At 37.5% G+C, this 15725-nt stretch overlaps 1 protein-coding gene across 2 annotated transcripts in view; it reads right to left on the reverse strand.

The window, feature by feature from the left end:
• The window catches only part of ADK (adenosine kinase), a 273051-nt gene that overhangs the window by 145670 nt on the left and 111656 nt on the right, over nt 1-15725 (reverse strand). For both annotated transcript variants that reach the window (XM_040070582.1, XM_040070583.1), the window contains exon 5: nt 5245-5417. In XM_040070582.1, the coding sequence (XP_039926516.1) occupies nt 5245-5417 (173 nt within the window). The remainder of the gene's footprint in view (nt 1-5244; nt 5418-15725) is intronic.

Genomic DNA, 15725 nt, shown 5'->3' on the forward strand with positions numbered 1-15725 from the left:
ATACAATTTAAATCTTATATTAAATAACACATTTTAAATTCAATGACATAGTTTAGGTAACCTATCATTATTATATTGTTTAGGTGCCTTTGTTTGCTTTGAATCAACCTTTATTTCATTCTGTGATCAACTCCCTCCGTATAGTTTAGCATCTGCAGATTTTCATTAAAGTCCTCTAGTACCTAACACCTAAAGAAAAGTAGTTACTCGAGTTTATCTTCTGAAAACTATTTTCCCTCTCTAGAAGCAAAAGGTTGGTGGATATGTAAGTCTTGCCATTATAATTTTCCAATGAATAGTTGTATTATTTTAAAAGGGGCTTGTTTTGGGTTTTTTTCCCCCATTAGGTTCATATTTTCCTTTAGCAAATAAAAAAGGGTCAAATTGCTACTTTTAGATGATGAACTGTTAAAAAAAACTTTGGCTTAGCTGTGGATTACTGGAACACTACCAAAAACTCATTTGTACTTCCTTCTTTCCTAACAAGTTATAACACAAGCTGTGGGACACAACTTCCATTACCAAGAACAAAAAATACTTGTATCACATTGCTTCTGTTACATGCAAGATTCATTCCATTTTAAATAATCTTCTTCACCCGCTCCATTCAGCCTTATGAAACAAAACTTAGAGACGTACTCCTAAGAGGCCATAAAAAGACCTCCACCTCTCCACTCTGGCTAGCATGACCAAATTCTTCTCTGTAGCTGCATGATGAGAATGTTTAATGGCATGCAATATTTAAAGAAGGGGCATTGGGAAACAGATTATTTCCATGCTAGCATACAGAACTTTAAATACAATTTTCAAAATTTAATAGTCAATGAGTGCCCTTTTAACATTAAGAGATCACAATTTTGTGATATTTAAATGCATTAGCCAGATAATTAATGTGTAATTACAGATACAACATTTGGCTATTGAGAACTTTGGCCTTCTCAAGGTGCGTGTGATTGATGTTGTACGCATCATCCTCTTCCGTACAAGTGCTACTACAATCCAGAGACAGCGGTGGGAGCAAACTGCTCGTGTGCTTGCACCCAGCCACGCTTCTGCCTCCAGGCTCATTACCACGCTCAGGTGTTAGGCGGTAAGCAAGCAAGACATTCTTTACTTAATAAAAAACAAACAGAGAACCAAAACAATAACTTTTATATGAACAACCAACTCTCCTAGTAAACTTTCTGAAGTACTCATCACTGACAATCTTTGTATTTATAGAGAACACGTATATAAAATGAAAATTAAGTTTGACTAACTTTATCTGAATATATCAAAATTACAGTTCTGTGCCATTTCATCCCATGAGCAAACTTGGGGCTTATCTCTTAAATTCTCAAATCTAAATGCAATGAAAACTAATGTATATTTGGAATAGAGAAAAAAGAAAAAAAAAAAAGAGAAAAATTTATGAAGAAATACACCAAGCCTCTGTAGCATTACAAGTAACAGGGCAACAAGTTTCATTCTTCATGAACAGTACAATAACTTTTATATGAACAACCAACTCTCCTAGTAAACTTTCTGAAGTACTCATCACTGACAATCTTTGTATTTATAGAGAACACGTATATAAAATGAAAATTAAGTTTGACTAACTTTATCTGAATATATCAAAATTACAGTTCTGTGCCATTTCATCCCATGAGCAAACTTGGGGCTTATCTCTTAAATTCTCAAATCTAAATGCAATGAAAACTAATGTATATTTGGAATAGAGAAAAAAGAAAAAAAAAAAAGAGAAAAATTTATGAAGAAATACACCAAGCCTCTGTAGCATTACAAGTAACAGGGCAACAAGTTTCATTCTTCATGAGTATTATCATTTCATTGACAAGAAATCCACTGGAGAAACGAGTGAATCCAAGAAAGACACATGCACATGTGCATGTGGTAATTTTCTGTAAATCAAACTTTAAAAGCAAATTAAATCTTCCGGTTTTGGCAAACCCTAAATATCCATCAAGGACATAGCTTGGGAAAAAAAAAAAAAAAAAAATCTCGTCTGTCTACGTATGTTGCTAAGCAAAAAGCAATTATGTTCCAGAAAACTGAGCAAAGACTTTCTATATGTTTCCTTTCACTTACCACATGCCCCTGAAACTGTAAACCCAGCTCTGTGTGGCTACATCCAACTGTAGAGATGCTCTGCACATATGGGTAATAAAAGACTGCTACACTGACGACAAAGCACTGAACTTTTCCATATTAAAACTGTAAGTCTGACAGCACTAAGTTCAACATGTGGGGCACAGACAAGGTATATATTTTTTCAATGAAACTGAAAATTGGAGACAGCCAGAGCACTTCAATTGAAACAGCTTAATGGAGACATTGTGCATGTGGTTATTTCTAAGCAGAAGGCACAAATCAAAGTCACAGACTTATGACAGAGCGTAGGTATTACTTCAGAGTTTAATCATGTGTTAAGATTTTCTTGAGAAGCTCTGAGAAAACAGAGTGTGTTAGTATTGCAAAACTAGAGAATTCAGGGTGGTAATCACATATCAGCTCAGAACCCTTTCCAGAAAAAAACTAGACAGAGTTAGCAGAAGCAAGAAACATTCGTAAGAGGGAATCTGGAACATAAATATACACAACCACTTCCTAGGAAAACCAGGAGTGCTACTAGTCAGCTGCTCCAAAAGAGACAAGAGAGCTGAAGAAGGAAGTTAGCACATATCTGAGCTAAGAGATTAATCAATAAATAGTGTTATCAACTGGGACAAAGTCAAAGTGATTCTTACCATTAGAGAAAATGCTAAAAAACAAAAAACAATCAGAGGGTAATTAAAGATGGAGAATAAACTTGCTCTCACAGGATAGAGACTATTGCACACTAAGGCCTTTAGCAGCAACCATCAGCTATTTTTTCTTCTCCCAAGGAGCATGAACTCCCTGACGTTCTCAAGCATAGACTGAGATGAAGCAACTGCCTAGTACTTGAGCAAATATTTGATATTAAGAAAAAAGAGTGGTTTATGTTAGCAAACCAAAAATATTGCTTATTAAGTCAAAGAAGTATTTGCAGACACTCTTATGAACAAATTTACCTAAACTTTTAAATTCCATTGAGATGCAAATGTTTTTCTTGAATTCCTGTGTGCTTATTGACAGCCTTGACTTCAGTTTCCCCTCCTGTTATCTAGAAAATGGTGGTTGCTACAGGACAGACACGCACACACTATGTGACTGAAGAGAGAGAGAAAGAATCACAGAGCAAATATATCTTTATTGCTTTTCTTCTCTTTGAAAAACTGAATATGGATCGTGGAGACGAAGGGGGAAGTCTGTAGACAATAATTAGTGTCAAAACTCCAGATGAAGATGAATGAACTTCCTTCCTCCACGGAGTATGTACATTCATTTGTGAAAGTAAGACATTATGTACAACATTAAATTGGGAGGGACAGGTTGATAAGTTGGAGGATGGGGCTGTCTATCATTCAGTGGATCTTCAACAGCCTGAAGAATAGGGCTGGCAGAAAACTAGAAGGTAAATGCAAAGTCATGTAATTATACACGACAATATAGGCTGAATGTTGAGAGGATACCACACAGTTTTCCAGAGAAGGACCTGGAGATGCTGGTGAACCAGGCTTGGAACAGCAGTGCACGACACAGAGAAGCTTAATCACATTCAGGTGCATACAAGCAGACATGCAGTCAGGAGAACAAAGGGAGTTACAGGCTCTGTCTCCAGACTATATCTGGAGTTCTGTGTCCAGCTTTGAGTTTTCCATCACAACATACTGACAGAGCAGTGAGTCCAGCAGTGGTCCATCAAGATTATTAGAAGGCTTAAACACCTAACAAATGTAGAAGGGCTTTGGGTGAACCTTAAGAACAGGTACCTAAGGGGAGAGCTTCCTGCTCTCTTCAAATATCTAATGAAAGCTTACAAGGATGAAGCCTTGAAGACAAGAAAGAACAGACACAAGCTTGAAGAAGAAATACTACAACCGGGTATCACCAAAATAATTTCTGTCATGAAGAGCGACCAAAAGTTTGAACAGTTTGCCCAGAGAGCTTGTGCAATCTCTATCCTTTTGTGGTATTCCAAACCCAGGTGCACATGGCCATGAAAAACCAGATCTACCTTTGAAGTTGGTCCTGCCTTCTGCTGGGGTTTGTCTCAGATATCTGCCCTAATTAAAATGGTTCTGGAGTTCTACATGTTATAAGGAAAACACTTCTTCCTCAGACTCTCCTTTCAATTCATGTTGCTGTCTACCACCTTTTCTAATTCCACCCAAAACATTCATCAACTTCTTTGGAAGTATGGCATGGACTTAATTATTGGACTACTATCTCACCTTAATAAATTCTACTAATTCCTGATACTGCTTTGAAAGGAAAAGAGTAGTAGCCACAGAGGGAAACAAAAAAGGATAATTCTGAGCCAAAAACAGGGTATCAGAGAAACTGATACCATTTTCATTATTGATTCAGTATGTAGTATCAGAAAAATTAAATGTTGTCAGAAATCAGGGAGGCCTGATGTGCGCTGGTAATTTCTCAAAATTAAGGCTAACCTGATTGGTTGGCTTTGAAACCTCTAAAAATTATCAGAAGGTGATCAGCAAAGAAGTAGAACACAAGTTTAAGAGTTCTGGGTAGAGGGTGAAAGAAGAAAGCAAAGGGCCATGGTCAAGCAAAATGAATAGAAAAAAGTAGCAAATGAAAACATGAAAGACAAATTCAGAAGAAATTCTTAAAATGTAGATATACAGCATTACAGGTACTAGAAGAATTTCTCAATAAGTGCAATAGCAAAAAAAAACCCACCTTTTTTTCTTGTATAAAATGAAATTAACCCTTTCAATATGGCTATATGCTGACAGCTATTCTTGCTAAACTCAGAATCACCCGACATACATTCCTTCCTTGCCCAACAAGTATAAGCCTTATGTACCAATCAGCTTGCACATAGGCTGCATAAACATACTTGTTAACCAACATATTTTCTCTCTCCAGGGCAAGTGGAAGCTATCAAGTTCAGAAAGAAGTAGTATATTATTATCTCACACTTTCTGGCCATAATACAACTGCTGTTCTCTAAAAGCATATTAATACTGCCCAGCCCCAAACTATGGCCTAGGCAGTTCTGTGTTGTCTGAAACCAGTGCTGACACTTTATCATTCAAATCACAATTTTTCAAGGCTGTATACTCCAAGCAAATTAGGCTACACTAACTATGCTAACTGCATTTGCATTTCCAGAAAATATCAAAGGCCCCTGACCTGTTATCACTAGTGATGCAGGCAGCACAGGTTCCTGTGGGCTCTTCACTCTGCTCATAATAATGGGCATCCACATGAGCTTCCTCAGCCTTCTTCTTCAAGATCTCTCCAAATTTATCTTTGCCAATGCACCCGAAGAAAGTTGCAGCTTTGTGAGGTTTCTGAATCATCCACTGCAGATTGGCAGGAGAAAACAAACAAACAAAAAACAAAACACAAAACAATACAAAGTTAACATATCTGGTATATTATTTTCACCATTTTTTCTCTCCACTCACCATAGTTAACTCTGTGCCTATATTCTGACTTACAGAACACTTAAACTTCTATGCATGAAGTAAAAAACTTCTTGTTCAACAAAGGAGGGAAGGGCAGCAAAGAAAAATATTTACCCTTAATGATCCCACTGAGCCTCATGTAAAACCTAAACACATCTAGCTCATTATAAATAAAGTGCATTAGTGTGTTTTTACAAGGTACACAAAAAGAAGTTCCCTTGCTGAAAGGAGTTGCCTCTAGTCTTATATTTAATCAAGCAACATATGGTATCTTCAAAGAAAAATGGTAGAAAATACAAAATAAAAAAGGAAAAAAAATGGCCCACAAACCCCCACAAACAAACATAATAAACAAAAGAGATAGCACATAAGAACAACAAGACATTTGAGAAACGCAAGCAACATCATGCAACATTCATAATATATATAAAAACTAAGTGGTACTGAAAATAACCACTTGCGTCTACCATTTAATTGCATGCAAAAAGGAAATGCTCCCTCTTTACATTGTTAAACTACACATGAAAGTATCTTATCTCCAACTATACTAAGAGCAGTTCTGTCACTTGAATTGTAAAGAAAGAGAGTAGATGCGCAATGTTGCTAAGGTGCCAGGTTATTCCATAAAGCTCCCCTTTTATGAATATAAAATGTATCATTCAGCTGTAAATGTAACTCCATTTTGTGCTAAGTTAAAAAATAGCATTTATCAGCAATGTGAAATCAAGAGCGAATCAAAAAAATAAATGTGAAGAAACAATCACAGGCCCTACTCCGCTGGTGGTGAGTCAGCCAACTGAAGTCATTATAATTCACTCTAATTACAGTCAGAAAGCTTATCCACTCAATCTGTAGTATGAATTAAAGGCTACAGCAATTTTCTGCTATACTAAAACCCTACTTATAATTGTTTCCTAATCAAGATTTAAATAAATGATAATGTCTCCATTACAAAGCAGCATTAGTGGTAGCTGTGGGTTGTAGAAAGGTCAAGTAACTAAGTTGCACATACATACTTAGTCACATCCTTATTACTACTAGCTCCAGAGGGAAGAAGCAAGAGAGAAAAAAACCCCAAACCTTTAGTCATGTAACGTCTTTATTAATGAGGCAATGGTGGACAAAAGTTGTAAGGTCTCTCTGTAGCAGCAATTTTGAATCAAGTTTAAGGAGAAAAAAGGTTTTGTCATCAGATGGTGGCAGTGTTAAATCTCTCATTAATGAAATGCATACGCTCTGCTTATCCATTCCATACTACTCTACTATAAATTAAGAAAACCCCTAATAAGAGAATGAATACATTTCATACAAGGATATCTATTATATCCTTGAATTTGACACACCTTTGCACATACATAATACACATTTGCACAGTGTTCATCTAGGACGTCTCAGGAACAATAATCCTTTATATTTGGAGGTATGATTAAGTGGAACAGATTATTTTAAAAGATGAAAACTGCTGTGACCAACTGTAAGGAAATATGGAACAAATTTCCACATGGGTAAGAACAGAAGTGCCTAAAGCCTTATGCTCCAGGCAAGCACACTTTACTGTCACAAATAACAAGAATTAATGAGATCACTATGAAAAACATTTATCAAAGAATCAAACTCAAAAAAATCTTCAAAAAATGTAAGATTCCAAACTGCACCTTAGGCTTACAACATTTTACCAAATTACGTTACTTTACAAATAAGTCGGACAACATTTACAGCAGCAGTAACTAATATTTCACACAGATCTTTGAAAAAAGAATTCCCACTCAAGTATCACAAGTTTTAGCTATTAGCACCAGCTCAGTTTGAATTCAGATGGGATACATGCCATATATAAGCTGTCACAATCCAGATATAAAATTTAAGTCAAGTTATACTTGAGAATCAAAAGTCACGACGCAGACTTTCCTGGGATGAATCTCTGCATGTGGTGTTTTACTCGGCAGTTTTACTCATATTCATGTTTATTGAAAATACCAGTAGCATAGAGTGAGAGGATATTCCCACTGTACAGGTATTATTTTCATTTCAGTATGAGTTAAGCAACGCTGAGCAGTTCAGCAGTGTTTCTGCAAAGATCCTCTCATCACAGATCTCCAGTAACCAACATCCCTTCGAACGATCTGCTCTTATTCCCACAATACTGGTGGTGAGGTGTTGTCAGCTGCAGAACTCCTCCAAGCTCATTCTCCTCTCCTCAGCTAAAAGACCACATATTAGTAAGGGTAAAAGCAAACATCACGTTACAAACTTGATGAAACTGAACAATAGAAGAATCTCTATGATACACCACTGAAGCTGCACCTCATGGAATGAGCCGCAGCAACCATCTTGTGCACGCATGTGAATAAACAAGAGAGGCTCTTCAAGGCAGACACTTGAGGATTTCCTTTTAAATTTGACCCAGAACTGGATTTTAGATCCCTGGGCTACTTCACACACCATTGTTATTAGTAACTCTTTGGCTAAAACACTCTAAATGGGAATGGGACTCAGTCATCACAAGATGTTTATCATTGTGATGCATCCATGCAGCGTTCCAGACAATATCATGTGCAGGCCAATAACAAACCGCATTAATGCCGGGTATATGGTTATAGAAACTGAAAATTAGTTTTATAGATTTATGTGAAATACAAGATTTAATTGAATGAAAAAGGCTCTAGACAGAAACAGAAAATGACCCAGCTCAGCAGGAATCAGCATAATGAGTTAATTATCCAGGGTTTGGCTAGGCACAGAGGCAGCTACTAACAAACTGTATTGACAGCCTGGTCAGGAGAGGTTGGCACCTGGCCACACCATGAATCCTCACCAGCACCCAAGGGAATTTGAGGCTGCTAATGGACCAAAGACAGAAGTGTCAAAAGTAGAACTTTTCATGAAAGAACAAGACAGCCTCAGGAGCGGGTTACGACAAAGGAAACTCAAGGAGTGTTTCTCCATTCTAAAGTTTTCTTCTGTCAATACAGCTTGGACATCAGGTACACACAAGGACAGGCCCTGACCTTTTCAGTTAGCAGGAACATCTGTGACAGAGAAAGGAGCTCAGGAAATAGAATACCTTTCAGACATTCTCTTGAGTTAAACAGATTGCATTTTCCCTCACATTTTTGTTGTGTGCCCTTTAATAAATACAATGAAAACTTTAATTTTTTATATTTATGCCTTGCCTTCAGCATAAATGTGTTAAAATTTAGCTGATTTCAAAATAAGCATAACCTAATATTAGATTATCACATCCCTACAGACACATTCTTTCTTATGATCAAATACCGAGGCCAGCACTTGCAAAAGAAGCCAACACCCTGGTTGCTCCAAGACACACTACAGGGTGACAAAATACTTCTCTCCTTACTTTCATGAGGCTAACCTGGGCTCACAGTAGCAGGACTATCTGTTCATGTGGGTTTTGATGATCAGAGTTGAAGAGGATGAACTCTCTGGAGAGCTTTAGCTATCAGAGAAGCGTAAGAACCCTTGTGTTCCAGGGTGGGTGGTAATTGCAGAGAACAGCCCCATTTTTTCTTGCAAGATGTTGAGATGCCAAGAAAACTTGGTAACAAGAAAAGCTTCTGAAGAGTTGTGATTTGTGAGACTGCTTGAAGTGAACTATGTCCCACTCTTTCACATCCTCAGACTTGAAGACGAGGTACACCTATTTCCCACTTTTGTCTGATTGGAAAATGGCTTTTGGAAACAACCTTTCTCCCTTCTTCTGAGCTACAGAAGCACTCCTAGAAGCACTTCTAACACTAGAAGTGACTTGACTTTGATTGGATACTCACTGCTGTCTTTTGAGAATCAGTAGCACCCCCACCCACCCCAATAAAAGAAAAAGCCCTTTCATTTTATGTGAAAGAAAATCAGTGACCTTATACAATTAGAGAACAGGAAAGTTCTTAACTGGGAATTTCACTGGCTTACGCTACTTATCCTGCTTCTGCCACAGAAGCAGAGTCCAGTATTTCCTACCACAACACTTGATCTACATTTGAAGCTTTTCCTTGCTGTTCCTGCGAAGTTCACTGTAGAGGAGGACCCTACTAATTTATCTCACTGTCTTCAGTTGCAAAGACACTTTCCCTGCGAAAGCCGAGTTTTCTTCTGCTGGGTCTCAGTACACGTAACCATAAGACTTAGGCAAGAAAACATCCTGCAAATGAATCTTATAGAGCTTTATCTTCTGTCTGTAACAAAGATCCATCAGAAATTACTTCATTTTACTCCAACTCTCAGCTTTGCTGTAAGTGCCACCATTAACTGGACAACACTCATAACTGGAACAAGGAGGCTGATGAAGACACTCACAACCACATTGTTCTCTGTCTGTGCTCCTGAATTAATTTTTTAAGTGGTAGCTAGTAGTGCATTTCCACATCTGTCAGTCATCTCAAACTAACAACACCAAAGCATGCAAAGCTTTGCTTAGACTGACATACCTTCTGCACACAGGAGTTTTCAGCTGTGGACTTGAATCCTAAATGCCTGGGAATTGACAACACAACAGGAAGCATTATGCCCCTTCACAGTGAAGGATCTTCAAAACTCATTAACACTGAATACAGACATCTGAAGTGTATCTGAAGTATATTATTTGAAGCTGGACTCTTCTCTGCAGGACCTGTCAAATCTGATCTTAGTTTAAATTGCAGTTCACAGAGGAGAGGACTCCAAGGACCTAAAATTAGCTAAGATTTAACATGCCTGCTGAAATCTAAACTAAACAATATGAGCAACTACTCGTGAAGTGTTCTTTTTAGTAAATCAAAACAGGAATGGAGTATTTTTATATTCTAGATTTTAGAATGAGTCCATATACTCTTCAAAAGGTTTTACTTGTCTGTTGTGCCCCTCACCAATCGTGTCCCTGTTATGTCCAACCACTAATATACATACAGTCCATTAAATCCCAGTCAATTGAAACCCTTTTGAAATATTTCTAGGAATATTTTAGATGTTAAAGGAAAGTAAATCACAACTCATCTTAGATGGCCATATAAAATGAGAAAACATGGGATCAAAAAATCAAACCATACATCTTAAAAACGCATAAGCATGATAATATGCAAAACAATCCTAAAAAAAAGACAATGTCACTGTTCCAAGCAAGCTCACTTATTTCTTGTGTATGATATGATACAGCTAGGACTCAAAAGGAATGCAATAGTCTGTTACCATTACACATACTATGTCACTGAAAATCCTTACTGTGGTGGGGTAACCCCAGCCAGCTGTTAAGCTCCACCCAGCAACTCTCTCATTCTCCCTCTCTGAGGGATAAAGGAGAGAATGAGAAGCACAACAGTGAGAAAAAACCCACAAAGCTCAAGAAGGAATGATGCAAAGCCATTAATTCACTACCTTCCTTCAGCAGACTGATGCCCAAGCACCGTCTGAGCTCATGGCTACTTAGAAAAACACCCCCTCCCTTCCAGTTTCATTGCTGGCCATAGTCTATGAGGCCTGGATTATCTCCTTGGTCAGCTGTCCTGACTGTATCCCTTCAAAAGCTCTTTCCCTCTACACAGTCTACTTGCTGGGGGCAGCAGAGTGGAAAAAAAAAACAAAACAGAGAAGGCTTTGATGCTGTGCAAGCACTGTTCAGCAACAGCTAAAACATTGCTGTGTTAAATAACACTTTTGGTGACAAGCCTAAAACACAAAACCATATGGGCTGCTATGAAAAATTAAGTTCATCCCAAGCAGACCCAGTATACCTGACTCCAGAATCACTGTTATGAGACAACAGCAGCAAGACCCTGGAAAACAGATCAGTTACTACAGTTTGTTCCAATACCTTTGCAGGTTTTTCCCTTTCTCTTATTTTCATTGATGTATTTTTAAACACTGCGACAGCCATTTTCACATAATGGTCATGTAAGAAAAAAAAATTAGGAAAAGGAAAAAAATAAGCTTATCTTTATAAAAGCAGGCTTGTGCAAAGGAGTCCCATGTCCTGTACAGTAATTCTTCCACCATTAGTTTAAGCTGCCAAATCTTGCATGAGGAAGTGATATTGTTAAAAATGCATGACAACACCCTTAAGCAACTTCCAGTCAAATGAGATAAAAGTGATAATATTTTTTGAAGGAAAAGAGTATTTAAAGCTTTGCACTGAGACCAAACATCTAAATCTTTTCAGCATTTGGCACAACATGTGTGATACAAATCCCCACACAGGAACATCTATTAGTTTCAACATGATGCCACAAGCGCCTTTTGCTACAGCTTTTCAAATTAAGATGCCTATTAAAATATTAATCATCCAGGAGCAGTACTTCATTCACTTCTACATTTAAAAACAAATTTAACAACTGGCTCTTAAAAAAAATTCTGTAATGAAAATAACTATTTTCAGTGCCACTATTCTTCTGTATTCCATTTCCTATTTATCATTGCTCTTCATCTGCTTGTTCACTGTTTTATTTTTAGTCTCGTTTTTAAGCTTCTTGCTGTACGAGGACATACAAGCATATTTTCTATAATTAAACATGTAGTAGCCATATTCCAAAGTTTCAATGTGACCAAAAGCAAGTGCTCTTTTTTACTGCACCCTTTAAGTAACACTTAATTCTTATATACCTCACTCTATCACACTCATGCTGCATTTATAATGTTACAGCTCTGCCTCAAACACCTAAAGTGCTGCAGCTTCTCTTCTGAAGGTCAATTTATGTTATCTGAGGCCAAAGGCAGAATGTCTCCTGCAAGGCCTTACAAGGCACACAACTGGGACGCAGCTGGCCTTGTGTCCTTCTCCCATTTGAAGGGCAGCACCTGAGACATCAACCACTTCCCCATTGTCTGATCTGATGCGCCACTCCCTGTCCTCAAACTTTGTGCATTCCCTTCTCAAAACCAGGTAAAAGATGACAGACCTACAGAACAGGGCTGATCACACCGGTTCTTCATCACTGTCACAGGTGACAGTTACTTGAAGGGCATCACAACAGAAAGAATTCCAGATTTACTTGGGACTCTTCTGCAGTTGTTTCAGTGTATACAACTATTTATCAACAAATCCACCAATATTGCAAAGCTGTGTATGAACTAAGGAGTAAAAGTATCTTTAGCAGTAAAAGAAATCAAAAGATACTAACATTATTCTTGCAGACTGGGTGTGAAATAAAGAAAAGTGGCAAATAAAGTACAACAAAGTCTTGCTCCTCTCTAGTCAGAAGCAGTGGTATTCAGATTTGAATAAAAGGATATAAAAAACATGAAAATGGAACATCATACTCAGGTATAGTAAGACAGACTCACTGGGCAACTGTAAGGTACTGTTAACAACACCTCAGCCTACTCTACTTGTAAAGAACTAGCACTTCAAATAGACATAAAAAACTGATAAGCAATTTAAAAATACCTTAAAATTCTCGTCTAAAACATTGTATATGTATTTATGTACCATTCTCTAAGTGAGGCTGATGCTGTTGAAAAGTGACATTTTCAGGATATTTCATGTATGATTTTACATATCTATAACAGTAAAACAAAACTTCCTTTTCAAAATCCATGCATATGTCAGCCACACTCCCCTGCTAAATGATGTGCAGTCTCAGTGAATACACCCACACTCAGAAAAGGACAGCAAAAAATCCACAAATGGAAAGACTTCTTTCATTGTCTGGCAGCACAGAATTCACATAGCACAAACTGTAAACAGCTGTCTATCAGCTTCTATCAGCAACAGTATCAAAAACAGATGGCAAAGGTCAAGTCAAAGTTTATTGACAATGATGAACTTGGACAACCTCTATTAAATTACTTCTTCCTTTAAGGTGTATGTGATCAAAGCAGCAGAGAGATTTTCACTCAGTCACATAACAAGCTATTTGTTGAGATTGAAACATCTGGTCAATATCTTCTAACACTGCAATTTCATGCACAGTTAGCAATAGGGTACATTTCTTTTTTTCTTCTTACAGCGTCCATAAGGGTGGCACATATGGCTGATCATTTCATTCAAAAAGGTTTCAATTCCAGGCATTACATACAATTGTCTCTATGCTTTATAGTATTTTAAGTCTACCTACCATCGTTTTCCATCATCGCTGCTGTCTGCTCTACTCTTTGCTGTAAAAGCCCACAAATATGACAGAGCACTTAAAGCTAAACAGCTTTTGACTACTGGCGTTAGAAAGCAGTTAAGGCAAGGGAGTTTTTACAGTGGCAGGTCTTCATCTATCTGTTGTCAAGAATTCCCAGTGCATTTAACTATTTACTGAAGCTCTCGTAACACAGATTATAATTTTTATTGTAATAGCAAACCTTTCATCTTTAAGGCATTCCAGAGCAATTTGAAAACACTGTTTTTACTAATTTAAAAACTATTATACATTTTCCAAACATAACATATATTGTATTTCAAGCAAATGAATGCTAATTATAAAAATCTGATGAAACATAAATCCTGTTTCTCAACCTGAAACAGGAAAAAGACACAAAATGCTATCTACCCCAAACGCTAAAAAATGCTTGCCTTTAAAATTATGCATCTAAGTTGCCACAGCAACAAGTACTGGGTAATGTAAAATGTACTTCATCCTTCCATTTCTAAATCCCAATCTTTTTGGTCAAAAAATGAAGGAGGGCGAGTTGCAAACCTGCCTACACAAAGTACGTTTTAAAGAATTTTCAGCTACTACTAAACAATCTTCATTTTAATTCTGTTAACGTTTAATTTCCACACCTTGTTCCAACAGTGACTGACTCAAAGTAGTGTTTGAACCTTAGAAGATTACCTAGCAGTTGTAGGAAGACACTGATTCTAAATCTCTTTACTATAACGATGCATCGTGCCCAGATGTTGAACCACAGGCACAGTGGAGGTGTGGGCTGGGAAGGAAGAAGGTAGATAATCTCCATGAGTGAAAAATGTACAAAATGCTTGAACAGAGACATCCCTCAGAGATGTCACTGAAGACGCCTCAGGAGTGTGTTGACTTCTGGCATGATGGTGTCTCTTCAGGAGATCTATTCTGAAGGAATGGGATATGTAACCTAAATCTAAAAACAGCAAGTAAAAAAATCAGGATAGTGCACTAGAAACTGATGGGTTTCATGTAAATGTCAAGATACGGCTTATAGGTAACAGAGCTTCTTCTCAGGCTGCAAACATTAGCCTGTGACAGAGCCCATCACCCCATGCCACAAAGACAGACAATCCAGTCAGGAAAGCAATTAATGATGTCACCTAGCACTAACAGCATTGGTGTAGAAATTAGGTAATTCACCAGATTCTAACTGGGTTTTTTAACAGAAGTTCAAAACAAGAAAGGTTTCAGGAGCTCCAAACAAATTCACTGATGGGATTAGCACTACTCAATTGCAATATTTTTTCAAAGAAACAGAAAATCATCATGCCCAGTTGCAAAGAGTGCAAATTCAGCCTCAACTTTATTGTATATAACCAGTAAGGCTTTTAGCATTGTGGTGGAGAATTCAATCTAAGCTGATATGGAGTTTATTTCTTCCAGTTACTAAACAAGCTTCCCTAAAAGAGACTAGGAGAAAAGAAGTTTTAAAAAAAAGATTAAAATATGGTGTCTTCTCTCTAGGCTTTCTCTTCTGGCTTTCTCTTACTGGACTAGGAGCCCTCTGAATGACCAAGTCAAAACATTGGAGAGGTGATATCAGGTTTTGAGTTGATCCTTTAAGGAAAAAGTATGTCAGGATTGGCCTCTCCTAATTATTGTACCATATACTTATCCACAGTTCCACATGGAAATGCTCCCCCTCCAAGGTTCAATATTCTTAAGGAATGATCCCTCTTCTAAGAAAGAAAAATATTAATCAACCGAAAAATTACTGCCTCAGGACAGGCAACCAAGCCCCAGAAAAGCCTCTGGATTCCTCATGTGTGACTTGCAACCACATGTAGTTGGAAATGCTCTGTGTCCACCAAATCTGTGACTGGAACACACCAGACTGGGGTTCCAGGGGAATGCTGGATCCACAGTGTGTGTGTGAACAATGCTTTGGAGGAGAACTCATATGTGCTCTCACAAAATAATAAAACTGCCACACTATTCCCAAAAGAAAGTACTCCCTCAAAATTAGAATGTTTCATTACTGAAGCAAATCCATGACATTCACTGCTATGTGTACAACCATAGATGTCTTTAACAATTCAGAAAAGAACTAGAAACTTTGGATAAAGAATACACTTCCACATTTCTAAATCACCGCTGAGCTTTT

This window comes from Hirundo rustica, chromosome 8 (assembly GCF_015227805.2).
Source record: "Hirundo rustica isolate bHirRus1 chromosome 8, bHirRus1.pri.v3, whole genome shotgun sequence".
NCBI classification, from domain to species: domain Eukaryota; kingdom Metazoa; phylum Chordata; class Aves; order Passeriformes; family Hirundinidae; genus Hirundo; species Hirundo rustica.